This window comes from Cibotium barometz, chromosome 38 (assembly GCF_041138505.1).
Source record: "Cibotium barometz isolate CiBa-2024 chromosome 38, ASM4113850v1, whole genome shotgun sequence".
In the NCBI taxonomy this organism is placed as follows: domain Eukaryota; kingdom Viridiplantae; phylum Streptophyta; class Polypodiopsida; order Cyatheales; family Cibotiaceae; genus Cibotium; species Cibotium barometz.
The window spans coordinates 26461162-26485849 of NC_141083.1; the positions used below are offsets into that span (position 1 = coordinate 26461162).

General features: G+C 39.5%; 1 protein-coding gene across 1 annotated transcript; it reads left to right on the top strand.

The window, feature by feature from the left end:
* Positions 1-20463: 20463 nt before the first annotated feature.
* Positions 20464-21177, top strand: LOC147616532 (uncharacterized). Its single transcript, XM_086777169.1, has 3 exons — positions 20464-20724; positions 20817-20963; positions 21046-21177. Exons 1-3 carry the CDS (start codon positions 20464-20466, stop codon positions 21175-21177), a joined length of 540 nt encoding a protein of 179 aa, XP_086633295.1.
* Positions 21178-24688: the final 3511 nt, after the last annotated feature.

Sequence of the window (24688 nt, forward strand, 5' to 3'; positions counted from 1 at the left end):
GGAAAGAAACTTGAGTCAAAGTGATCGGTTTCTAGCTTGGTGTAAGTGGAAGCTTGTCTGTTCTCCAAAAACACGAGGGGGTCTTGGAGTGGTCAATCTTGAAAAATCATCTTTAGCTATGTACTCTAAATCGATAGCCTCCATTTGTAAAAGGGAGCAGGTTGGAGCTAAAATGTGTATAAAGGCTCCAATGTTTGTTCTGAAAGGGGTAAATCGTTGGATAAGAATGGGCAGGAAATTTTTTTGCCTCAGTTATCTCTATCTTGAGGTAAAGCTGCGTTTATTCATAAGCTTATCAAAAGATGCAGGTTTGTGCTGGAAACTGTTCAATGGAAAGGATCACATAGACATCTCGCTTCAGTGGTCTACTTAGTGGGCTCCTTTGTCTGACTCTCCTTTGGCTCTAAGCAATATTAGAATGGCTAGGTATTTTTATAACAAAGGTATCATGAAATTGGATCATTTATGGGATGGCCCTCTTTTTGGTTGGAGAGACCTCGAACAATTAAAGGTAATGTTTGCTCTAAAAGAGGACTCTTTAGAGCTCCTAGAAGGAGCCTTAAAGGTTTGTGTCAGATGGACTCCTCAGGTGAGAGCTATTGATTTTTGCTGGAGAGACTGGGTTTGGTCTTCCATCATAAATTTTCATTTTCATTTTACAATTGGGCACTACTAATTTCAAGTTGTTTCTATGGAAAGTGTAATGGGGGGCTCCTCCCTCTGGTGACAAACTTGCTGATAGGAACATGGCATCTCTCCTGTGTAAGAGATGCCTAGCAGCTACAAAATCAGTTAAACATCTCATGATTGAATGTGCTTATAGCCAACACTTACTAATAGATTCTCAAAGCCCTTTTAAATAGGTTTATGCTTGGAGAGTATTGAAAAATCATTTATTTTTTGGGGGGTTTTTAATACCACTCTACAAGAGTAGGAAGTCAGTATAAGCTTTGTCAGATATTTTGTGCTGTGCGAGATTTGGTGTGAAAGAAATGATTTAATCTTTTAAAGAAAAATGATTAGTGGTGGGCTAGACAGTGACTAAAATAAATGATTTCGCCTTTCAAAGGAAAATGATTAGTAGTGGGCTAGAGAGTGTGAAAGCTAATGCTCTCACTGCCCTGATCCTATTTATCAACTCTCGAAAGTTAAATTGCTTTGCATGGAAATCTACATAATTAAGGTGTATTCAGTTCTTAATGACTGTTAAGCTGTTTGTCTCTGATGAAGAAGCCTTAGCTTGTAGATGAATGCAACCCTCTGCGTCAGGATTTGAAGATTAGTGCCAGTTAAACTGTTCACTGTACATCTTTTGCAATGTCTATTTGTAGAGTTAGATGAAGAAGCCTTAGCTTGTGAAAGCATACTAATCTTTTGGTGGAGCTTGTAGGTGGATGTAACCCTCTGTCTCGTCAGAATTTGAAGATGGATGTAACCCTCTGTCGCGTTAGAATTTGAGGATTCGTACCAGTTCAATTGTTCACTGTACATCTTTTGAAGTTTCTGTTTGCAGAGAGGATATTTATGTTAAGTGTGTAGTTTGACTAGACATTCATTGTAGCTCTGATGTCCGAGCCATTTTGTACATATTTTCTTGTCTTTTTTCTTTAATTTTATTTTCATGGAAAAAAGGTTGGACGAGGCGGCCTGAAAAGGAGAGGGGACAGGGTCCATTGTATTCTTCAGGGTAGACTCTGAGTTTCACCACCATCGCATAATTTCACCTAGGAGAGGGGAAAGGGCACCTTTGTATTCTTGGGGGTACCGCTTTATTTCACCTAGTTTCGTAAAGTTGGACGAGGCGGCCTAAAAATGAGAGGGGAATGGCCCAACTTTTTTCATGTCTCACCACCCATCCCCCTCCCACAAGAAGATCTCTCACGAGTCCAAAAAATCTGGACCGTCAACGCCAAAGTCAAAACAACTCGCAACGCCGATTACGACGTGGCGGTGCCTAATTAAGAGGCGCAACACAAAGTCAAAATCTGTTGAGCCGCGTACGCCGAGTTCACAAACAAGGTGGCTGCTTAGCTGGGCGAGGGCTCTGTCCGCCCTTGCCAAGTCCAAGGGCGCCCGCCAGTCCATCTGCAAATGCCTGGAAGCGGCCGCACGCAACGTCCAGATCAACACCTCTGCTGTCAAGAAGCTGCCCAAGCAAGACTGCTCCAAGTAAGTACACGACATGACAGTCTGCTCTTATAAGAAGGGTGTTTAAACGCACATAATATTCTCTCTTGCCGCAGGATCAAGTGAGAGATAAAAGCCGCGCGTGTGGAGACGCTCCGGAGGCATATGCAGTCACCACGTACTCTCGGCCCAAATTATACAATAGCTTGTCATGGTCTGTGGCATGGTGTCCTGATGATTCACTTACTACTTTGAGATTGCTTAATATAAAAAATCATTTTGTTTGATATCTGCAATTTTCTATTTTGAGATCGTCACGGTGTGCTTAATCAAACTTTAGACTTATTAATTAATTTTTTTTCTCTGTCACTCAACCTTTAGACTTTATAAGGTTACAAACCTTTTAAAGTCTATGGTTAAAAGATTTACATTTTCTATAGCCCAAGCTTTCATTGAATACATACCCTATACCTTACTCTCCCTACCTCTCTCCTCCAAGTGAAAAAGAATGAGCCCTCTTGCCTTTTTAAAGAAAATCATGAGCCCAAAAAAATGAAGATTATGGAGGACATTATGAGCCCAAAAAATGAATCATTATGGAGGACATCAACCTTTAAAAATAGAATGTAATGGAGGCTAACATAGATAGAAAGAAAGCATGCGGACCCAACACCATTTCCATTTTTGACCTTACAAAAAACCTTAATAAACATAACAAAATTTTAGTGTCTTGAACCCAAGGTTTGCACACACCAACTAATTAATTAATCACAAAAAAACGTTTCGGGTGTACCTTCATGCAATTTCTATTTTGAGATCGACGTCAACCTCTTTTAATCATTGGTTGCAATTGTGCGTATATTAGCATTTACTACGAGAGGATACGTGCATAGCTACATCCAAAAATGTGTTGCAAACGAAGAAAATTTGGAGTTTCAAATATCTCTAGCGTGGCTATGCACACGGCTAGGGCATGCAGCTCTACAGCCACACATGTAGCCACACGCATGCATAACTGAGTGTACAATCACGTGTGCAGTTTGCACAAAACAAAATGGGGCGAGGAACAAAATGGGAGAGAAACGGATCTGCTTCTCTCTCCCATTCTATCTCCCTCCCCTTTTTTTTAGAGAAAAACTCACATGCATGAAAAATAAAACATTTATAGTAAAATACTATAAAAAACTTAAAATACATGTACATAAACAAGTTTCATTCAGAAATACAAACATATATTGAGAGTAGTTCACATCAAGTTTTACATATCGCTTTTACATAAACCCAAAAAAACAAGTCATTCATATTGAAAATAGGAAGCATCCACATGGTCAACATAAAAATAGTGTAATAAAGAACAAGTGAACTAAGATAATATTCGTAAGATTATGTAAATTATCTTCAAATGTAGTCATCCTCCTCCTCATCATCATAGGTATCCTCCCCACCACCACCACCTTCACCATCACACTTTCATTCTTCTTCTACTAATGAAAAAGTATACACATCTAGTGCTAAAAAACACTCATATAAATCTTCGAAGAAACTAAGTACATGTGGAATCAACTCCTCAGCGCATAGTTGCATTGCTTTACGATGCCGTCATCGGTCACCACTCCCTCTTGTTTAAGCCACCCCCAAGTTTCAGCTTCAGTATGATGTCTGCGATTAACTATTCTCACGATCTCTTGGGATGCAACCAACTGTCAATTCTTACAATTACGAACATGTAGCATGTAAAATTAAATGCATAGAAAACATAACACATATTTCATAACAAACATTACAAGAAAACTCCATGCTTAAAAAAAAAGTTTACTGTATTTGGTTTCTAAGTGGCGAGAGATATTAAAACGTTAGGAGAAAACGATGTTATTAGTGATGTTTTAATGTCACAAAACTTACATCGTTGTAAATGTCACACACAAAGTCATTTTGGGAATGTTTTTGAAGGAAATAATGTTTTTATGATGTTCAATGTCACAAATGTGATGCTAAACATCACAAATTTTGTGCCACCAAGTGTCACAAAGATTGTGTCACTTAGTGCCACAAATCACAACCTACAAAGTGATTTTTGGGTATTTTTTAAAGATAATAATTCCTAGTCCAAGTGTGACGATTAACATTACCCATGGCCAAAAATATGCAAATTGGCAGTAATCATGCATTTCAGTCATTCTTTCAATTTTGATCGCTCTTTTTCTTTCTCTTTCTTCCATGTGTGTGTCTCTTCCCTCTCTTTCCCTTGTCTATTTTGCCAATCTTTATTCTCTCCCCCTCCCTTGCCTCTTCCCTCCCTCTCTCTCTCATATCCACTTTAACCCTCTCTTATTTCTTCCCTCCCTCTCTCTCACCTCCACTCTTCCCTTTCTTGCTTACAAATATCTTCCCTCCCCCTCTATCATATCCACTCTCTCCTATCTTGATTTGTGAATTTAAATTCTCTACTCTATCTCACATGGAGTCACAAAAGAAACACTTGCTTGTCCTCCTCACCCAACTATTTATAGGATCTCGGGTTTGTTGGAGAAACACAGAGAGATGCATTCACTTCTATGCAAGATGCGACTATCAACAAGGAGATCCAAGCATCAATGGGCTGATGAGCAAGAGGCAAATCATAAGGGAATTAGCTCCCTTGGGGATATGGGTATCAATGGTTGGGTGGTTGCACGATCAGAGGGCCAGTTTTGTCCACTCAGGAACCCTATAAATAGTAAAAAAACAGGCATTTGTTTACCTTTAGTGGCTAGTATCTCATAGCTAACGAAGGAATTTCCTTTCAAGTTCTTTGTTAGAACATCACATGAAAAGTTGGGAATATAGTTGCACAATCTAATTAAGCATTAGATATTCGAAAGTCCTCATTTCCTTAGGTACATAGTTAAAGTATACACCCTATCCCAAATTTGGATTGATTCCATAAAATGCTAACTTTCGTTTTTACATATAAACTCATTTGAGATTCCCACTTTGGATCTTAGATCTTCACATAATATAAAACTTAACTTGAGCTTTTGAGAACATTTTAAGCTATTTATCTATTTTCTTTAAATATTTTAAGGTATTTAAAGTGTTATAATATATGCCACTTTTTGTACCCACAATAACTACCACTTAAAATGCTTAGTCTTGTAGATTAAAAGAGTGGTAGATAGTGAGACATTAATAGAATGTGGTGGTTAGTCAAAATTACAAATCCAATGGTTCGATTTTTAATGATATCTTTTTCAAATTTCTTTTACGCTATCAGAAGGCTTGCAAATATTAATAATCTAATTAGTAAAATGATATTTTTTATGTAAATCATCTAAAACCTATAGGGACTAGTGTACTTGTAATGGTGCATCTATGGAAAAAAAATTGGATCACTCTAAGTATGGAAAGAAATTTTTTTTATTATTTCATCATATTTTTAATTAATTAGACTAATTTATATTAGTTTAAGTTATATTAGGTTAATTTAAGTGCATGGGTATGTTCTATTAGGTGTTTGATCTCGTTTGAAGTACCTTGCTCCCCCAAATTTTCTCTCCAAGCATTGTCCCAGTCTAGCATAAAAACTGGACAAAACTAGACACCCTTATCTTGTAACAACCAGGTTATAGAGGAGCAAAAAAAGAAAAAGCTTAACCCTAAGTGATAGTAGCAAGGTCTTCTTTTAATATAAATCTATCGATTTCATTACTTTATGCATGCATATTAAAGTATATGTATTACTTGTTATGCATGGAGATGTAACATAAGCATAAGCTTATGTAATATGTGCCTATGAGGCTATGTTCTTATGCAAAGAGATATATGCATAGCTCTCATGCATAGGAGCTATTCATATAGCTCCTATGTATATTCATATAGCTCGTATGTATAAGATCATTTTTATAGCTTCTATGAATAATGGCTAGAAATAGATCTCTATGCCAAGAGCTTTATGCATACAAAGGATGCCATTTTTTTGTTTGTATTTTTTTCTGGTTTCTTTCTTTTGGGGGGGGGGAGAGGGGGGAGGTGGGGTAAGAAGTAAAAAAGAAGCTATATATGCTAAATATTCTCTACCAAGGTGAACATGTACTGGAAAACAAAAATCTTGAGATAGAAAACACTATCCAAATACCATAAGTTTCATATGATAGGGTAAGTTTTAGGTCTATGTTTGTGCCGCCTTTTCCTATAAAAGGCTCTTTATTTCTCTCTTATCCTTGTTCTGAGTCAAGGGAGGCTAGTTAGAGAGGCTAAGGAATCAAATGTATGGTCAAGCTCCTATGAAGACTGACAAGAGAGTTTTAGGTGTTGGGTGCATCATGACTTTTGTATCACATGTATAGTTGTGGGCCCAAATCATCATGTTTGTGAATGCTTACTCTCATTGGCTCCAAAGGGGAGTTTGCTGGGTATTTTGAAGCTTCATGTGTATTTCCATCATGTGTGTGAATAATGGTGTTTTTGTACCTATGTGTGTCCATGTTTACAACCTCTTCAAGGGCTAAGTATGTGTGGGAATAACCTCTAAGGCTAGATATTACGCGCGCGCGCGCGCGCGTGTGTGTGTGTGTGAAACCACTTAGGGTGGTTAGAACATTTAGATATTATACCTATTTGGTATAAGCAATGATGTCATCTAGATGAGCCTCAAAAGGCTATAAAAGCATTGTACATCTAAGGTAAAGGCACCACATCAACCTAATCTATTGATCATTGGGTCATGCAATCTCTCTCTCACTAGAACATCTATCTTTCTCTCTTTCTCTCTCTACACACTGGGGCACGCATGGCATTCGTGTTTAAGCCTCCACATACTTTACTAATGCCCTAATACCTATAACAATAAGATAAATTTAGCCACAAAATGTAGATAAAAGATATAAATTTTGTATTGGAGTGTACTTACGAATCTATATTTCCATGCATCCTTCTTGGTTGGCCTCCAATGTCGTACTTTCGATTGTTGAGGTTGCACTTGATGCGCTACAACTTCTTTTGGGGGAATATAATCCCATCATTTGCTTCCTACACTGCATGGAACCACGCCCTTTCATGTACCCCCCTTGGAGGGCCATGATAGATAGCATCTTGTGCTCTTGCATTCTTGTGAGACCTCTTACTATTGAGAAATCTTATGCAATGGCTACAGACACAATCACATGGGAAATGGTTGTTCTCTAGATTGGGGAATCACTCATGTAGAGTCTCGCAGATGTACTTAAGGTCCCTTTTCATTAAACTTGATGAAGCAAGTTTTATATGTATTACATAACTGCCTCAACTGGGTATACACACAAGACTACCCTTTGCATCCATAATTTCCCCACTTGTGTACCATGAGACATGATAGTAAAGGCCCTTGTCATTCCCCTCAAGATTGGACTTTGTGTGACAAGCATGGCCAAAACATGGGAGGCAACTGCCATGAGACTTGTTGTCACTATGTCGAGACAACGTCCGAAGTGCCTCGAGCTTGCAAACCCACCACTATGTCGACAGCATCAATGGAGGTTCACTACAAGAGAAGGCATCATTATCGATGTTTATTTGTGACATTTTAGCGGCAATTTATGTTACTCCGCTATTAACATCATTATTAACATTGCTTGAGCGGTGCTAATTAAACGTCGCGTTATACACATCGTTCGAGCGACATTGGGAAAAAAACAGACTGTTAAAATTGAGTGGAAATAAAAACTTTAAATAAATTAAAACCCAAAAAGCTTGTCCAACATCCAAATATTTTTGAAATAAACAACAAAATTATCAAATCCTTATACAAACCGATCAATGTGTACATATGTTATGATGATATATATTTAATTTGTACCTGCATAACACAAAAACATTTGTTCTATTTCATAACCTTACCGAAGCTTTTTGGAGCTCAATATTACATATCAAAGGAGAAGATGGTGCATTGTGCTCTCCTTGCAATGTAATAAATTTTCATTTATTCCCAAATGTTAGTGTATTATGAAAATAGCTTCTCAAAAACTGTTTCTCCCAATGAAAATAACCATTCTCTTCCAAGAATTACATCTACGATCGAGAGACGCATCACTTGAAATTATCAAAGTGCTTCATACTCTTGAATCTTTATCCCAACTTGGTTTACCACAATATCCCACTCATTTTTATCATAGACATTGACTAATGATACTATATACTTATGAGAGCTTGGGACTTGAGGCAACTTAAGGTCTTAACCAAGTTGTAATTTACAAAATTCTAACTTTTTTATCCTTAATATTCCCATACACTAAAACCAAATCATGTGGTCCAAATGATGGTTCCCACATAGATTTTGACACCATACAACAATGATTTTCATCAGAATGACAAACCTCAACCGATTTATATTCAGAAGAATCCTTAAGTGTCAACATTTGAATAGTGTGCACTAATTTTCCTTTAGGTTTATCATTACCATTCCTAGTAAGTTATTGTCCTTGGGACTTAGGACAATAATTTTTATCTTGTCCCGGATCAAGACAAGAGAAACAAAGTTTTTCTTTAACCGCTCTCTCAAAATCGTACTTTTTTAGAAGCTTACTAGGATTGGATTTTTGCTTTTTTGAAGGTTATTCCTTTTTAAAGAAAAGAACTGTTCTTTTTTGAGAGCCAAAATTTTCTCCATGAGGCTTATATGAATAATTCTTATCTTTTTCTTTATGATTACCATTACCCATGTTAGTGTCAAAATGTTTTACAAATCTTATAGCCTCATCTAAGTTTTTTGGCTCTTTTGGAGCGAACTTCCTTCTTGTATTCTCTTTTCAGGTCTCTAATGAAACCTCTTATATTTTTAAAATTCTCAATGCCCTTAAGTTTTAAGACAATTTTTCCAAAGCTATATATTGAGTGAGATTTAAATTATTTTGTTCCATAGAACAATTATCCAATTTCTATCTTCATTTTCAAGAAGATATTTCTTTTTGAATAATTCCTTGAATTAATCCCAAGAATGCTCTACTTACCTAGATTCCGCTAAACTCATCCACCACTTAGAAGATTTGCCTTCTAAAAGGATAGGCTAGCTTCAGGCACATTTCTTAAAAGATGAAAGTATTGCCATTTTGTAGAAAAATATTGACCACACCTTTATTTATCCCCTTCTCTTCTCCACTAAAAGTAGGTGCCTTTAAATCTTTGAATACCATACCCTGGTCTCTAGTTTTGGGACCCTCTTCATTTATGGTTTCATTCAACCCTTTTTCTAGAGTTTTTTTCCTTCCCTCACCAATGTTATTTTTGGATATTTCTTTTACTCCCAATCCTTCCCCTCCCATCAAGGAGCTAAGAAGACCCATCATTTTCTCAAGTTTATTTTCTATATTATAGATTTTTTCATTTATTTCCATAATTTCCATACCCTCATAATTATTAAAGTCGTAATCCATATCTATTTCATTTGGTTTTGTAATATCCTCTTTCATATGGAAAGAGGACATTGGGTTTTCCCCCTTCTCACCATTTTCATCCTTCCCACCTTGAGAAGCCATTTACTCTAATACTAATAAAAATGGAAAATTTCTTACAAAGAAAAGTTTTTTTACAACACAATGACCTTACATTAGGACCTCAATGGAAGGCTTCTTGGGCCCTTTTATTTGGCAGTTTAAGGGAGTCAAACCTTTTCTCTTAAGAAGAAACGTTTTCTAATTAGAAGCTTCAAAACGGCTACTTTATTCGAATTTGAATTTTGGGGGAAAAATGGAATTTAAAATCTAGCGAAAAAACCATATCATGTAACATATCTATGGAAAGCTCTTGATGTGTAGATCACGGATCTGTAATCTCCGCTCAAATCGAAACTTGTATGTAGAAGTTATGGAGGTCCGAAAATTGTAAAATTGCCTCCCCCTCGTTTTTGGGAAAAAAGTGCACCCTTTGACCACTCTTACACCTCTCTTAAAAACCCAACATTTCAGTCCACATGGCAACCCCCCATTTGGCTATTCCTTAATCACCTTGATTAGGCTTGGGCAAATTAAAGGGCCCAAGAAGACCCCATTCACTTCCTAATGCTTGGTCGCATAATTATGAATTGTCCCTAATGATGTGAAGAATAGTTCCGTTGATTCCTCCTGGATATTTGCTTCAAAGATCCTTCAAGGTTGTCTTGTACTCCACTTGATCCATGTAGAACTCCAAAATATGCCCAATTTATTAGGTAAGAGGTATTTTGTATAGAGAAGATTTGAGAAATATAGGGATTAAATTATGAAAATGAATAGAAAAGAGATTAAGAAGTAGAGATTAGATTTAGCAATGAGTAGCTCAATGGAAACATGGAAGAGAAAGAACTTGGCTCTAATACCAATGTAATGATCCTTGCATTATAGACTTGATGACTTGTAAGACTAGTACTTTGATTCTCTGCCCAACCATAATATCCCAAATAGACCCTAAACTCATGGTTATATAGGCCTAAGTGGTGCATGACCTTCCAACTTCAGCCCCTTCACCTTTCATTTGCTAAACGTTGCCTTTTCAATCACCAATGCCTCTTCGGGGGAACCCTCCTCTATGTCCCTTGGGCTTCCATTGTGCACCATTAACTTCTCTTTTTAATTAAACTTTAATGCCTATTTACCATTGCTTAGGTATTTCCTATTTGAAATTCCCTAAACCTTATTTATATGCAAAACTTTTACATATAAATAATCTTTTCTAGTCTTACCTTTCAGTGGAGCGTATGCAATTTGAGGGTGTGTACATACCTGCATATGTGAGTTACGGGGGGCATGTGTGTTTAAGAGCGTATGTGAGTGAGGGAGCCTATACATGCAAGCATATGTGACTGAGAGGACATGTATGTGTGAGCATATGTGAGTGAGAGGACATGTATGCGCGAGAATATGTGAGTGAAGGGGGAATGTATGTGTTAGCATACACTACAACAAAATCAGGGTTTAGTAGCAAAAATAGCAACGTTTTATAACTAGAAGGGTAGGTAGATATCGAGCAATTTTTGTTGCTAGAAACACAACTATTTTTGCTGCAATGGGTTTGCTGCTCAGCCGCCGAAAATAGTAGCAAAATGTCGTTGGCTACTTAGTAATGATATTTTGCTATCTCGCACCCAAATGTCACTGGCTACTCAACGATATTTCTCTGCTATTTTTGCTGCTCAGAGAGCGAAAGCTCTGCATAGCAAAAAAAGAGCTGGGGCAGACTGGGGAGTCTGCACATGACTCCCCAGTCTGCTACCCCAACTCTTTTTTTTAATTAAAATTGAGTCACAGTTTCAGATTTATAACACAAACACAAATATAAGAAACACATACATCGTGGAGAATGCAATTGAGCCCAAAAAGTTATTATATTTCAGAAAGTGTTGGGTCTTTGGCCATATATACATAAAGTTTTTACAATGAAGAGATATCTAATTGGAATCCTCATCGGATTCCGAGTGATTATCCTCATCACATTCCGAGTGATTATCTTCATCACCTTCCTCGTCCTCTTCACTTGCTTCACGCTGATAATTGGATCCTCCTCTTCATCTTCCCCGTCATCCTTCATACATGCCATCAAGCGCAAGGTAAGTAAGACCATTAAAAAATAATTAGACCTAGAAAAGATAACGGTTTAGGCTCACTTACCTCATCTGCTTGAGTCCCCAAAATGGACTCATCCAAGGGTATGCCTCGTGTACGCATCAACACCCAAAAATTACAAACGGGGGGCTCTATACCCATAGTCATACTTCTCCTTTGTTGGGTCACACCCAACAACCTCCCTCTACAAAAAACAATTAAGAAAATATATAATTATTTAAAGAAAACATTATAGTACAAAACAAAATGAAAGAAGAGAAGAAATGATTACTTATAAAACAAGCAAGAAAGGAGGATTTGTTGCCAGAGCTGAAGTGTAAAGCCCCACTTCCATAGTCGGGAAGCAGTTGCCAGAAAAGCACTTGGGTGCTTTCTCACGAAGCTACGTGCATGCCTCCACTCCTCGGTCATGTTGTAAACACTAAGCTTCTCCAAGTGATTCTTTGCTGCTCTCTTGATATTTGCTCTCCTATTAGAGAGAAAAATCTTGATCTACCTCTTCATCCACTCCTCGGAGAAGAAAAGACCCACGTGTGGTAGAGGGAACTCCAACTTAAGCACATCGATAACATATTGCTTAGAAAGTTCATCTTGTGCTTTTCACTTTTTGAAGGAGTTCACGAACTCTAGGTTTGCCAAGTAAATGCATATGGTTCATGACTTGCTTTCCTCGTGCATCCATCATGAGGGCACCATCTACAGCCACGTTGTATGGCAGGGTGGATGGATCGAATGGTAGAATGGGTCTCCTAGGGACCCACTCATAATGTATAGATGAAGAGCCCCATTGTTGGTGAGACACATCGAGACACCTAGTGCTACTTTTGACAAAGCAAAAGCAGCCTGCTCTCCCCTCGCTACTAGCACATCTACTACCCTGGTGAAGACGCATGTGAGGGAGTGGGGGTGGGTCTAGTCGAGGAAGGTGGTGTAGGCTTATCACAACCATATCATGACGGGCCTGCACCCTCGGCCCGCGCCTATCAAAGGCATGGTCTTGCCCGATTAAGCAAGTGGGGTAGATTACCCCCACGACGTTTGCTGGCCAAGTGGGGTAGTCTGCCCCCAGGGCATTGACTGGCCCGATTGTAAGCCCGCCTGCATATAAGATTAAAATATAAGACTTAAAGAATGCATGAAAGATTAACTTTGTGTATGTGAAAAGGTTTGATGGAACCATACCTGTGTTTGAGTAAACTGAGACCAAGCTTGCTGCTCATATCGTTCATTTATAATAGATAGCAAATTTCCCATAGGAGGGTCTTCTGATGGGTCGATCGACATTTCTTCTACATACATGCATGACACAACAAAACACAATTGATCTAACAAAAGCCATACTTAAATCTTAGAAAAAAAATACAACATGTGATATTAGGACATTAATAAGACCTCCTACAACACTCCTTAGACAAGCAGGGTGGATAGTGCCCCTTTTGGATGATAGCTTTTGAGGACTTTCCACACGCTCCCCACTATTAAAACCAAAGGCAACTCCTCTTTTACAAGAGATGGATAGTGAGAAGATTGAGGGCTTCCCCTCCATTATGACCACCTACGCGTGGATAACCATTCCTAACTTGACATAAGCAGCATTCTAAATGGCATATAACAGTGTCCCATATCTCTATGCATAAGTCCATTTCCTAAACCCGGCACCCAAGGGTGCAATAAAAATGAGGTTGAATGAATAAGGCTACTTACCTTGAATGCGTAGCCAACCAAGAGAAAACAACAACACAAGCTTAGACAAAAAATACATGTGATATTAGGACATTGTTAAGACCTCCTACAATACTGCTTATACAAGCAGGGCGGACAATGCCGCTTTCGGATGAAAGCTTCTGAGGACTTTCCACACGCCTTGGGAGGCACTTCTAAAAAATCATATGTATTACGTGCGTTCAAGGGGCATTTAAAAAACCCCTTAACTAATTTTTTCCCCCAATAAAACCACCCCTCTTTACTTATGAACTAACCTTTTTTTTTTGAAGTTGAATTAAAATACCCCTCCTTTTGATCGCATGTGGTAAACTAATTTTTTTGAGGTGAACCCCCTGAGCCACACACTCCCCACTATTAAAGCCAAAGGAAACTCCTCTTTTACAAGAGAAGTATAGTGCGAAGATCGAGGGCTCCCCCTCCACTATAACCACCTACTCGCGGATAACCACTCCTAACTTGACATAAGTAGCATTCTAGATGGCATATAACATGGCTCAAAGGTTCTTATGGACATGAATACCAATCAAGAAAACTCGTCGACACCTAAATTTGTGTTCTCACACTGATAATCAAATAAAAAATAATATGCACAAAAAGCTTAAGACATGATTCACAAAATAAAAAATGATCATCATCTTCACACCGTCGCTCAATCCACCAATAGCCATTCGACACCTCAATCGGTACCCTTGTATAGTGTGATATCTCAATCGGTACCCTCGCACTTCTCGTTGCTATACTCAAACACTTTCCATGTTAGTTAAAGAATTAATTGAAGATATCAATTAATCCCAACATCATCTTGAGATATAGACAACCCATAAGTATTCAAACACTACAAGACAATGCTGCCATACACGCGTTTCATACACGCGATAAATTACGAACGCGTGTATGGTCGCGCTTGTATTTGAATAGAATCGGGCGCGTGTATTTTAGCATTTAAGTTCGCGTGTATATTTGCATTTATCAACGCGTGTATAAACGCGTTTATATACACGCAGTAATACACGGATAAATACACGATAATATTTACGAGGTAATACTCGCTATTATACACGGATAAATACACGCCAGTGTACACGGATTAATACACGCATGGCAGAGAAAAACTGAAAAAAAATTGAATTCCTTAACAAAATTAAAAACTATTTTCCTTAAACCATCTCATAGTACATTACAGTATACATCATTACACAATCCCACTACATGCATTTACAACAATGAAATATATTCAAAAATAAATCATGCATATGAGATGATAGAAATGTCATCAATTTAGAACATACAGTGACGGATTGGTTAGGGTTCGATCTCATCTTCAATAAGATCCATCCTTGCCAAACGATCAACATCAATATCCATTTGATCAATTGGTAAGGCTACGATTAAATTTATTCCACTATCGATATTCTGTACTCCATTGATAATGGTATCGATGTCCTGATCATCCTCATCAACATCACCATCATCCTCAATGGTAGGGTCATTCTCATGATCATGAGAAATGGCATGCTCATCCTCATTATCACGATCATCTCTTATTTCTTGATCATCGATCACAACATCTTCAATGGCATATTCGACGTCATCTTCATTGCGGCTTGTTACATCCTCCATATGCTCCATATCAGTGAATGTATTATACATCACTTTGGAACGTGGTGCAATAGGGATGACGTACCACCATTTGATGTCATGCACCATTGGTAGATAGATAACCTACTCAAATACACACAGTACAGTAATTAATTAGCATATCAAAAGTCAAGGGGTACACGAGCTTAGATATATATGTACATGAAACACATTAGTAAAAAAATGCATACCTGCTCACATTGTTGTGGCAATACGAGCCTATCTTTCTTTGTTTGCCAGAACTTTGTAGAGTCAATAGTTACATATCCACTTGCATGGCGTTTTATCGTTGCATCAGGCCCTTTTTCCACCACGTTCATTTGCCATTTGACATCCAAAACATACACAAAGAAGCGACGAAAGTCAAGCCTAAATATGTCTTGGATTATGCCACAATAATCATCCATTTTTCCATTAGCTCCCTCAAAGCTACTAATGACACCGCAATCTTGTGTATTTCTCTTTTCATCAATTCTTTGTGTTCGAAAATGCTTGCCTTCACACCATATAGCATTGAACATAGTGCACTGGACCAAAATAGAAGCAATATTTGTGTAAGCAATGTGAATAAATATTAAAAGCAAATCACTTACAACTAATACAAAACATTAGTTCTATGTACCTTTGACATGCATCCTCGTGCATACTCCCATTCTTCCGCCGTGATATGCAGCCCCTCGTCGGTCTCTGCTCTCTCCACTTCCTCATGCAACCAATCAACATGGATATCATTCGGAAGTGTTGCTAGATGCTTAGGGTACGCCTTCCGAGAGCCATGTTGCCTCCGAAAGAGAGCTCTTTCTGCTTGCCTTTTTGTCTTTGCATCCTCATATCTTGTAACCCATCTGCTCATCACATCACTATTAAGGATACAAGTGAAATTGAGATCATCAATCAATGTTCTATCAATTACTTTACTCTGTCCTTTTCCTTGAGGCACAATAGAGGTCATCCTCAAGTCCTCTTCATTGCTCCATAGTCGTGGCAAAGAGCTGTCCACCTGACCAAGAAATTCTGAAATATATACAAGAGACTCTTGTATCAACCAACCCTCGGCCATGCTTCCTTCAGGCCTTGCACTTTGCCTCACAAAGTCTTTTAAGGTCTTCATGAAGCGCTCTAGGAAGAACATCCAACGTGCATGCACAGTACCACATAAAGCAATTTCGTCCACTAAATGCACAATGAGATGTAGTTGACTTGTGAGAATGGTTCGCGGAAAAGTCTCCTCTACCAAACAAACCACCTCCACTGCCATAACACGCGCATCATCCAACGTGGCTGGATCAATTGCTTTGGAACTAACATATCTGAAAAATAAATAAATAGTACGTTATACCTCATGCACGTTCATTTTGCAAGGTATAATGAAGGGTGATCTGAGCATGGGTTTTACATACCTCACAAGCTCGCCCATCTTATAAATACATTTTTTCAAACTCTTATTCGCACAATGGTCGATGCTAGTAGGTAGTATGAACTGCGCACATAAGAGCACATTTATGGTTTATGGCATTACAAAATTTAATTTCAACGTACATACAAGACTTGGAAAACACTTACTTGAAGCATCTTGTGCCAATCGTGGGACTTCAACCCATATAGTTGCTCAACGCCTCTTTTCTTAGTGGTTGTAAAGGCTCCCTTCAATGATCTCATGCATCCAGTGGGAGTACGCAAAGTGGTGATGGACTGCTTTACCTGCTTCTCCTCTTTCTTTGATATAATCCATGGTGCAGGCGGAAGACGAACGTGTCCACCCACCTCTCGTGGCCAAGCTTGACGCATACGTCCTGCGACCCGCAAGTCCTCACGTACGCTGACATTGTCTCGTTTACCAGTAATATGTTCCCAAATACCAGATCCCACATTCTTGAAGATGTGCATGGGATCAAGAAGATGGTTGATCTTAAGATGGGTCCAATATGGCAGCCGAAAAAAAATGGAGTACCTGCACAAGGGATTGCTCTATGTGACCTTTAATCCAATTAGAGACTACACAAAACAAGATTGAAAAAACATCACTATACCTGTTCATGCCATCTGGAGGAAGAATAGTTGTAGACTCCCAAATACGCTTCCAATCTTTTGCACGAAGTGTTTGTGGAGGAATGTTACTCTTACTAGCAACATATTTAGGATGATCTGAGGGGAGAAATCGATGATGATTATCGAATATAGTCTTACACAAACCATCAGCATACTCATGTACTAACGAAGGGCCACAAACAGGACATGCATGTTTACCCGATGTTTTCAAACCTGTTAAAATATAAAAAAAAGTTAGAATAATAAAGTCAAACCGTCTAATTAATATATATAGCCAATAGTAATAGAGTAGGGAGGTAATTAGAATTCTTACCAGAACAATCGCTGTATCCTGGAAAGTCATGCATTGTCCACATCAACACTGCTTTTAAGTCGAAGTGTCGAGAGGAGGGAGGCCTACTAATGTCCACCACCGCAACACCTCTCCATAGTTCCTCCAACTCATCAATCAGTGGCTCAAGATAAACATCCATATGCTTGACTTTATGCTTCCCTGGAATTAGAAGGGATAACATAAGATGTCCCTTCTTGATCGCCATTGATGGTGGAAGGTTGTAATTCACCAACACAACTGGCCACACGCTGTATGCGGTGCTTTTGAAACCAAATGGATTCACTCCATCCATACCCAGGCCAAGTCTCAAGTTTCTGGGCTCTGTTTTAAAGCTGGGCCACTCATCTTCAATATGCTTCCAAGCAGGAGTGTCTGCGGGAATTCTCCACATGCCATCATCCGATCGATGTGAGGAATGCCATGAGATGAGCTCTGCTATGGATTTGCACTTGAACATGTGTTTGATGCGAGGAATTATAGGAAAGTGTCGCAAGACTTTACGAGGTACATCAAAACTCTTCATATCTGTTCTGTACCTTGCTTCACCACAAGTGGGACAATGTAGAGCCTCCTTATGCGTCCCACGAAAGAGAATGCAATCATTGACGCATGCATGTATTTTATCATAATCCAGTCCTCCAAGAGATGTCACATAGCGCCTCGCTATGTCTCTTGAGGTGGGCAGTCTATTTTCCTTTGGAAGCATGTTTGATAATAGCCTGCATCCAATATCATCAATTATAATTAGTCTTAAATCCTAAACCTTAAACCACTAATTCAAATTTATAAGTTAGAATGCTTACTTCAACAATGCGTCAAGACTTGCATTGCTCCATCCATAAACTGTTTGTATATTAAGTAGTTCAAGTGAAGCACGTAAAACTGAGAATATGCACCCTTCAAACACCGGTGTCGATGAAGCTTTATAAAGATGCTCTTGTTCCATATCATCGTCGTCCATACCTTTGGGATCATCCTTAAAAATATTCCGCACCATATCATCAAGCACCTCCTCTTCCACAACTTCGTGGGGTGCAGGGCTATTGTCGTCCCTTTCCCACTCATCTCTGACAATAGATCCCGAAGCTCCAGCATCATCTCGTCGACGCTTTACGTGCTCTCGTCGCGCGTAAGGTACCATGTTAGGGTGTGGTACTGCATCCTGCTTCAATTTATCAAATTATATGTTACAACTCTATTAATTTAATTTGGATACCATGAGTCATTTGAATACCATCAATTTACATCTACTCACCTCTAAACCTGTTTGATTCCATTCTCCATACATGGAGATGTGATTCAAGGTAATTCGACGTGCTCGTACAATGCATCCTTGACATTGATTACACATACTTTTGATCCGTTGTCCCAACCACACATCGCGATTACGATGACGCATTGTCTCATCTTCCCCAGAACTGCTTGAAGAGGTTGATGACATCCTGTGTACAAATCAGAAAACACAAAATCATTATATGTTTTTAATGAAAGCACAAAATCGCGTGTATTGATGCGGCTGTATCCTAAAACTTGCGTGTATTAACGCGGCTACTTCCTAAAAAACGCGTGTATTCACGCGGCTAATTTCTGCAAAACGCGTGTATGAACGCAGCTAAAATCATATACACGCGAATATACCTGCGTTCATAAACGCGAATATAAACGCGGCGGCATATTTAAACTAAAAATAGCTCGCCTTCCCCAAATATAGATTTTGAACTTAGAAATCAACAGTACATGCGTTTTCGCCTGTTTTCGCCTCTTCCAACAGCAAGGAGGGAGCAGAGAAAGGAGCACACACACGGGAGAAGGAGGGAGCAAAGAAGGAGCAGAGAGGACTCACTTTTTCAGAGGTGAGTGACTTTGTCCTGTGCCTTGTCTCTTTTGTCAGATTTGTTTACTTTGCTCTTTGCTCTTTGGCTTTGTCTTTTTGCACACGATTGGGTTGCTGCATCCTGACAGGGGCGACAATGGCTGGTCCTTTTATAAGGACATTCTGTCTTTGTCGGGGGGTCGGTCTTTTCGAGAAATTTTTTTCGCAGGTCGCGTGTACAAACGCGTGTAGAAGCGCGTGTAAGCTGTCTGCAGAGTTTTTTCACGCGTATATACACGCGTTTTTGGCCGGGTGTATACACGCGTTTTTTAACGGGTGTATACACGCGTTTCTGCAGACAGAAAACTGCGGCGTTTCAGATTTCATGATTTGCAGGCAATTGACTTGTGTAATGACAATGTGTGAGTCAAGAGACAGCCCATGATGTGCATGATGATGTTTGTTGCAGGTTCTTTATGGATATTCCAGGTTCTTCATCCGATCCATTTGCGTACAGCAATTGGTTGATGGAGATGATGAATCACTTTGGGCGCCAACCTGGTCCGGTTGAGCTTACAGAGTATATGTATGCCCATCCGCCTCCTTCCCTGCCTGGTGTCTATACCCCTACCGCGAGTATCCAGGGCACTCCAGTGCCGTCTATTCCTCCGAGTCCGACGAGACGGCATGCAGCTTCTCCTCTTCCACGTCCACCGAGGAGACATACCTCGTCCCAGACACACTCACGTACACCCTCACAGCCACCATCACGTGCTCCCTCAGAGCCACCGTCACGTCAGGGCTCACAGCCACCGTCACGTAGACAATCCCCCAGTCGTGACTCCACCCGCAGCAGTAGGAAGAGTGGGAGTGGAGGATGCGGCGGGTGCTTTGGTGGGGGAGGTGGGGGAGGTGGGGGAGGTAGTAGGGCACGCGGTGAGAGAGGAGATAGAGGGAGAAGAGTTAGAGGAGACAGTTCGGAAGAGGAGGAGATGAGAGAGATGGAGAGAGTGGTTTGCTATGATGTGACGGATAGGGGCGGGATAGTGATGGATGCGAGGGGGAGGGAGGTAATGGAGTACATGCGTGGGGTAGTATCAAACTCATATAGAAATTGTTTTATTAAATTTAAAGATCAAAATAGCCGATTAGTTGGGGAGGTGATAGAGGCTGTACACAGTCGGTACCCCAATCCCCCACATGCTACATTCTCGGATGTATGGGGAAGGATGCGAATAAGGGAGATCTTAAGTAATAAAAGATCTCACCTTAAAAAACTCGCGTACGATGACCGGCTAAATGTAGCTGCGGGTGGCTATCCTGCCGAGAAACCTGCCACTGCGCACAAACGCGAGTGGAAGGAGGCAAAGAAACGAGCAGAGGGTGGCGTGAAGAGCAGGCAGCATGTGGAGGCACGACGGATCCAGATGGAGACCGTTGGATCTTCGCATTTCGGATCTGGCGACGTCGAGTCATGGGAGGCAGAGTTCGTAAGTATCCTGCCACTTTATTTGATTGTTTACTTAATTCATTGATTCTATGAATTGTTTTAATCTTACAAATTGTGTTGATTATGATACAGCGACGGGTTACGGGGAGGAAGCCCACAACCCACGATACTGCGTATGCTCGCCGGCATAGCAGACGTGACACGTGGGCCATCTTCAGAGCCGAGGGACGTATTACGGACGCGCAGTTTGAGTTGGCCATGAGACCATACGGTCGACAGGTACTTGAAAATTCATAACGAATGGTTTTGGTTTATTGAATTGCATATATATATACTTATATACTATATATTACTTGAACAGGCACAAGCTGCTGATGATCCACCGGCCGCCGCTGCAGAGGGTGGACGTGAGCACTACTCCTCGGACATTCCGACCGATGCGAGCTCATCTGAGCATGGGGGGAGCACCGAGTCATCATCTGGGTCTGAGTAGTACTCAGACTTGTAGTATCACATTCCATATTTAGGATGTGATTGTATATATTTTTTTGTAAACTCAAGCCATGGGCTACTTCGAGATATGGACTCCCTTGTATACATGTATGAAATTTTGATAGTAATATTGAATTGATTGATCGATAGTATTACATTCATGTTTGTCTTGAATCGTGTAATGACAATGTATGCATTCATGTCGTTCTTGTCTTAATCTCCCTCGTGCATATGTTCTTCGTGGAATATGGTCTAATGGGATGGTCTAATGCACCAAAAACCCTAAACCAGAGAGTGCTATTGGGTGCTGGAATGCTGGAACAGTATTCAGGCACCAAATAGCACTCTCTGGATTTTTTTTTTTGCTCTCTGTTCGCGTGTATAAACGCGTCAAAACTGCTAAAACTTGCGTGTATCTGCGCGGATACCCTGGAAATTACGCGTGTATTGATGCGTATAAACTGGCAATAACGCGTGTATAAGCGCATATAAATTAAAGAAACGCGTATATAGCCGCAAGTAAAAACGCGTCTGGGACATTGGAACTGAACAGGATGCGGCTATACACCTGTGTATAAGCGCGTCTAATATAATAAGAAGCGTGTATAGCGGCGTGTATTAACGCGTCTGTATAAAAAAACGCGGCTACGTACCCGTGTATACACGCGTTTGAGAGGTACTTTACACGCGGTTTTACACGCATGTCTCTGGCCGCGATTATACACGCGCTGATACACGGGCCCGCTACTTTTTTTCACAAGTCATTTTTAGCGGCTAAGAGCGCGGGTATGAGCCCGATCCCTTGTAGTGAAATAACAACCACACACATGTTTTCTAGGCGTAAGTACCCTGAGAATCACCCCTCCATATGAACCAACTGAAACCAACAATGGATGCCCACAAGCATGCCATATACGGGCGTCCTCGATATACAACTGCCTAAACGCATGAGAGTATGGCTTCATGATTGGTGTGAAAGACTAGATCTACACATAATGCATATGCAATAAGCCAATCAAATGAATGTACGTAAGACGAGTCTAAGTGTCCCATACCACATAGGCGCATTGTACATACACGCATAGGATGGTAGAAGATAGAAGACATAAATGTGTCTGGAGTGAGTATATGAAACCAATCTGATGTCCCATACCATGAGATTAATTCCATCCATCACTTCCTTCATGATAGAAGTTTAAGGTGGAGTGGCTAGTTCCCTCTAAAACTTAAATTTCGACACAAATTTTCTCTATCTAGAAATTTTATTTAAGTTACTGAACTTGAACTAATCTTAATGTTGAATGTTTGGTTTATTAATATTAGATTCTTAATTTGGAAAGATATTATAGAAATACTTATAAAAGAAGATAATGAATGTATACATATACATACCTCCATCGTTTTAGTGTTATTGAAATAATATGTCAAAAAGAATATTAACACTTGAAAGAGATGTAAATCGTTATTACTTATATGGATAGGGTATATAAAGTTATTAAACAAAATGTCATGAGAAGCTTCAGTATGATGTCTGCGATTAACTATTCTCACGATCTCTTGGGATGCAACCAATTGTCAATTCTTACAATTACGAACATGTAGCATGTAAAATTAAATGCATAGAAAACATAACACATATTTCATAAGAAACATTACAAGAAAACTCTATGCTTAATGTCACATCCCTTTAAAAAAAGTTTACTGTATTTGGTTTCTAAGTGGCGAGAGATATTAAAACGTTAGGAGAAAACGATGTTATTAGTGATGTTTTAATGTCACAAAACTTACATCGTTGTAAATGTCAGACACAAAGTCATTTTGGGAATGTTTTTGAAGGAAATAATGTTTTTATGATGTTCAATGTCACAAATGTGATGCTAAACATCACAAATTTTGTGCCACCAAGTGTCACAAAGATTATGTCACTTAGTGCCACAAATCACAACCTACAAAAGTGATTTTTGGGTCTTTTTTAAAGATAATAATTCCTAGTCCAAGTGTGACGATTAACATTACCCATGGCCAAAAATAATGCAAATTGGCAGTAATCATGCATTTCAGTCATTCTTTCAATTTTGATCGCTCTTTTTCTCTCTCTTTCTTCCATGTGTGTGTCTCTTCCCTCTCTTTCCCTTGTCTATTTTGCCAATCTTTATTCTCTCCCCTTCCCTTGCCTCTTCCCTCCCTCTCTCTCATATCCACTTTAACCCTCTCTTATTTCTTCCCTCCCTCTCTCTCACCTCCACTCTTCCCTTTCTTGCTTACAAATATCTTCCCTCCCCCTCTATGATATCCACTCTCTCCTATCTTGATTTGTGAATTTAAATTCTCTACTCTATCTCACATGGAGTCACAAAAGAAACACTTGCTTGTCCTCCTCACCCAACTAGTTAAGGAATAGCCTCTAAGGCTAGATATTACGTGTGTGTGTGTGTGTGTGTGTGTGTGTGAAACCACTTAGGGTGGTTAGAACATTTAGATATTATACCTATTTGGTATAAGCAATGATGTCATCTAGATGAGCCTCAAAAGGCTATAAAAGCATTGTACATCTAAGGTAAAGGCACCACATCAACCTAATCTATTGATCATTGGGTCATGCAATCTCTCTCTCACTAGAACATCTATCTTTCTCTCTTTCTCTCTCTACACACTGGGGTAGGCATGGCATTCGTGTTTAAGCCTCCACATCCTTTATCTTCACCCCTAATGCCCTAATACCTATAACAATAAGATAAATTTAGCCACAAAATTTAGATAAAAGATATAAATTTTGTACTGGAGTGTACTTACGAATCTATATTTCCATGCATCCTTCTTGGTTGGCCTCCAATGTCGTACTTTCGATTGTTGAGGTTGCACTTGATGCGCTACAACTTCTTTTGGGGGAATATAATCCCATCATTTGCTTCCTACACTGCATGGAGCCAGGCCCTTTCATGTACCCCCCTTGGAGGGCCATGATAGTTAGCATCTTGTGCTCTTGCATTCTTGTGAGACCTCTTACTATTGAGAAATCTTATGCAATGGCTACAGACACAATCACATGGGAAATGGTTGTTCTCTAGATTGGGGAATCACTCATGTAGAGTCTGGCAAATGTACTTAAGGTCCCTTTTCATTAAACTTGATGAAGCAAGTTTTATATGTACTATTACATAAGTGCCTCAACTGGGTATACACACAAGACTACCCTTTGCATCCATAATTTCCCCACTTGTGTACCATGAGACATGATAGTAAAGGCCCTTGTCATTCCCCTCAACATTGGACTTTGTGTGACAAGCATGGCCAAAACATGGGAGGCAACTGCCATGAGACTTGTTGTCACTATGTCGAGACAACGTCCGCGAGCTTGCAAACCCACCACTATGTCGACAGCATCAATGGAGGTTCACTACAAGAGAAGGCATCATTATCGGTGTTTATTTGTGACATTTTAACGGCAATTTATGTTACTCTGCTATTAACATCATTATTAACATTGCTTGAGCGGTGTTAATTAAACGTTG

What these genes read in the sequence shown, in the direction of transcription:
- LOC147616532 (XM_086777169.1), top strand. Translation starts at nt 20,464, where the DNA reads ATGCGAATAAGGGAGATCTTAAGTAATAAAAGATCTCACCTTAAAAAA. An exon ending in AGTCATGGGAGGCAGAGTTC is followed by an intron (nt 20,725 to 20,816) that starts GTAAGTATCCTG and finishes ATTATGATACAG; the next exon opens with CGACGGGTTACGGGGAGGAA. An exon ending in TGAGACCATACGGTCGACAG is followed by an intron (nt 20,964 to 21,045) that starts GTACTTGAAAAT and finishes TTACTTGAACAG; the next exon opens with GCACAAGCTGCTGATGATCC.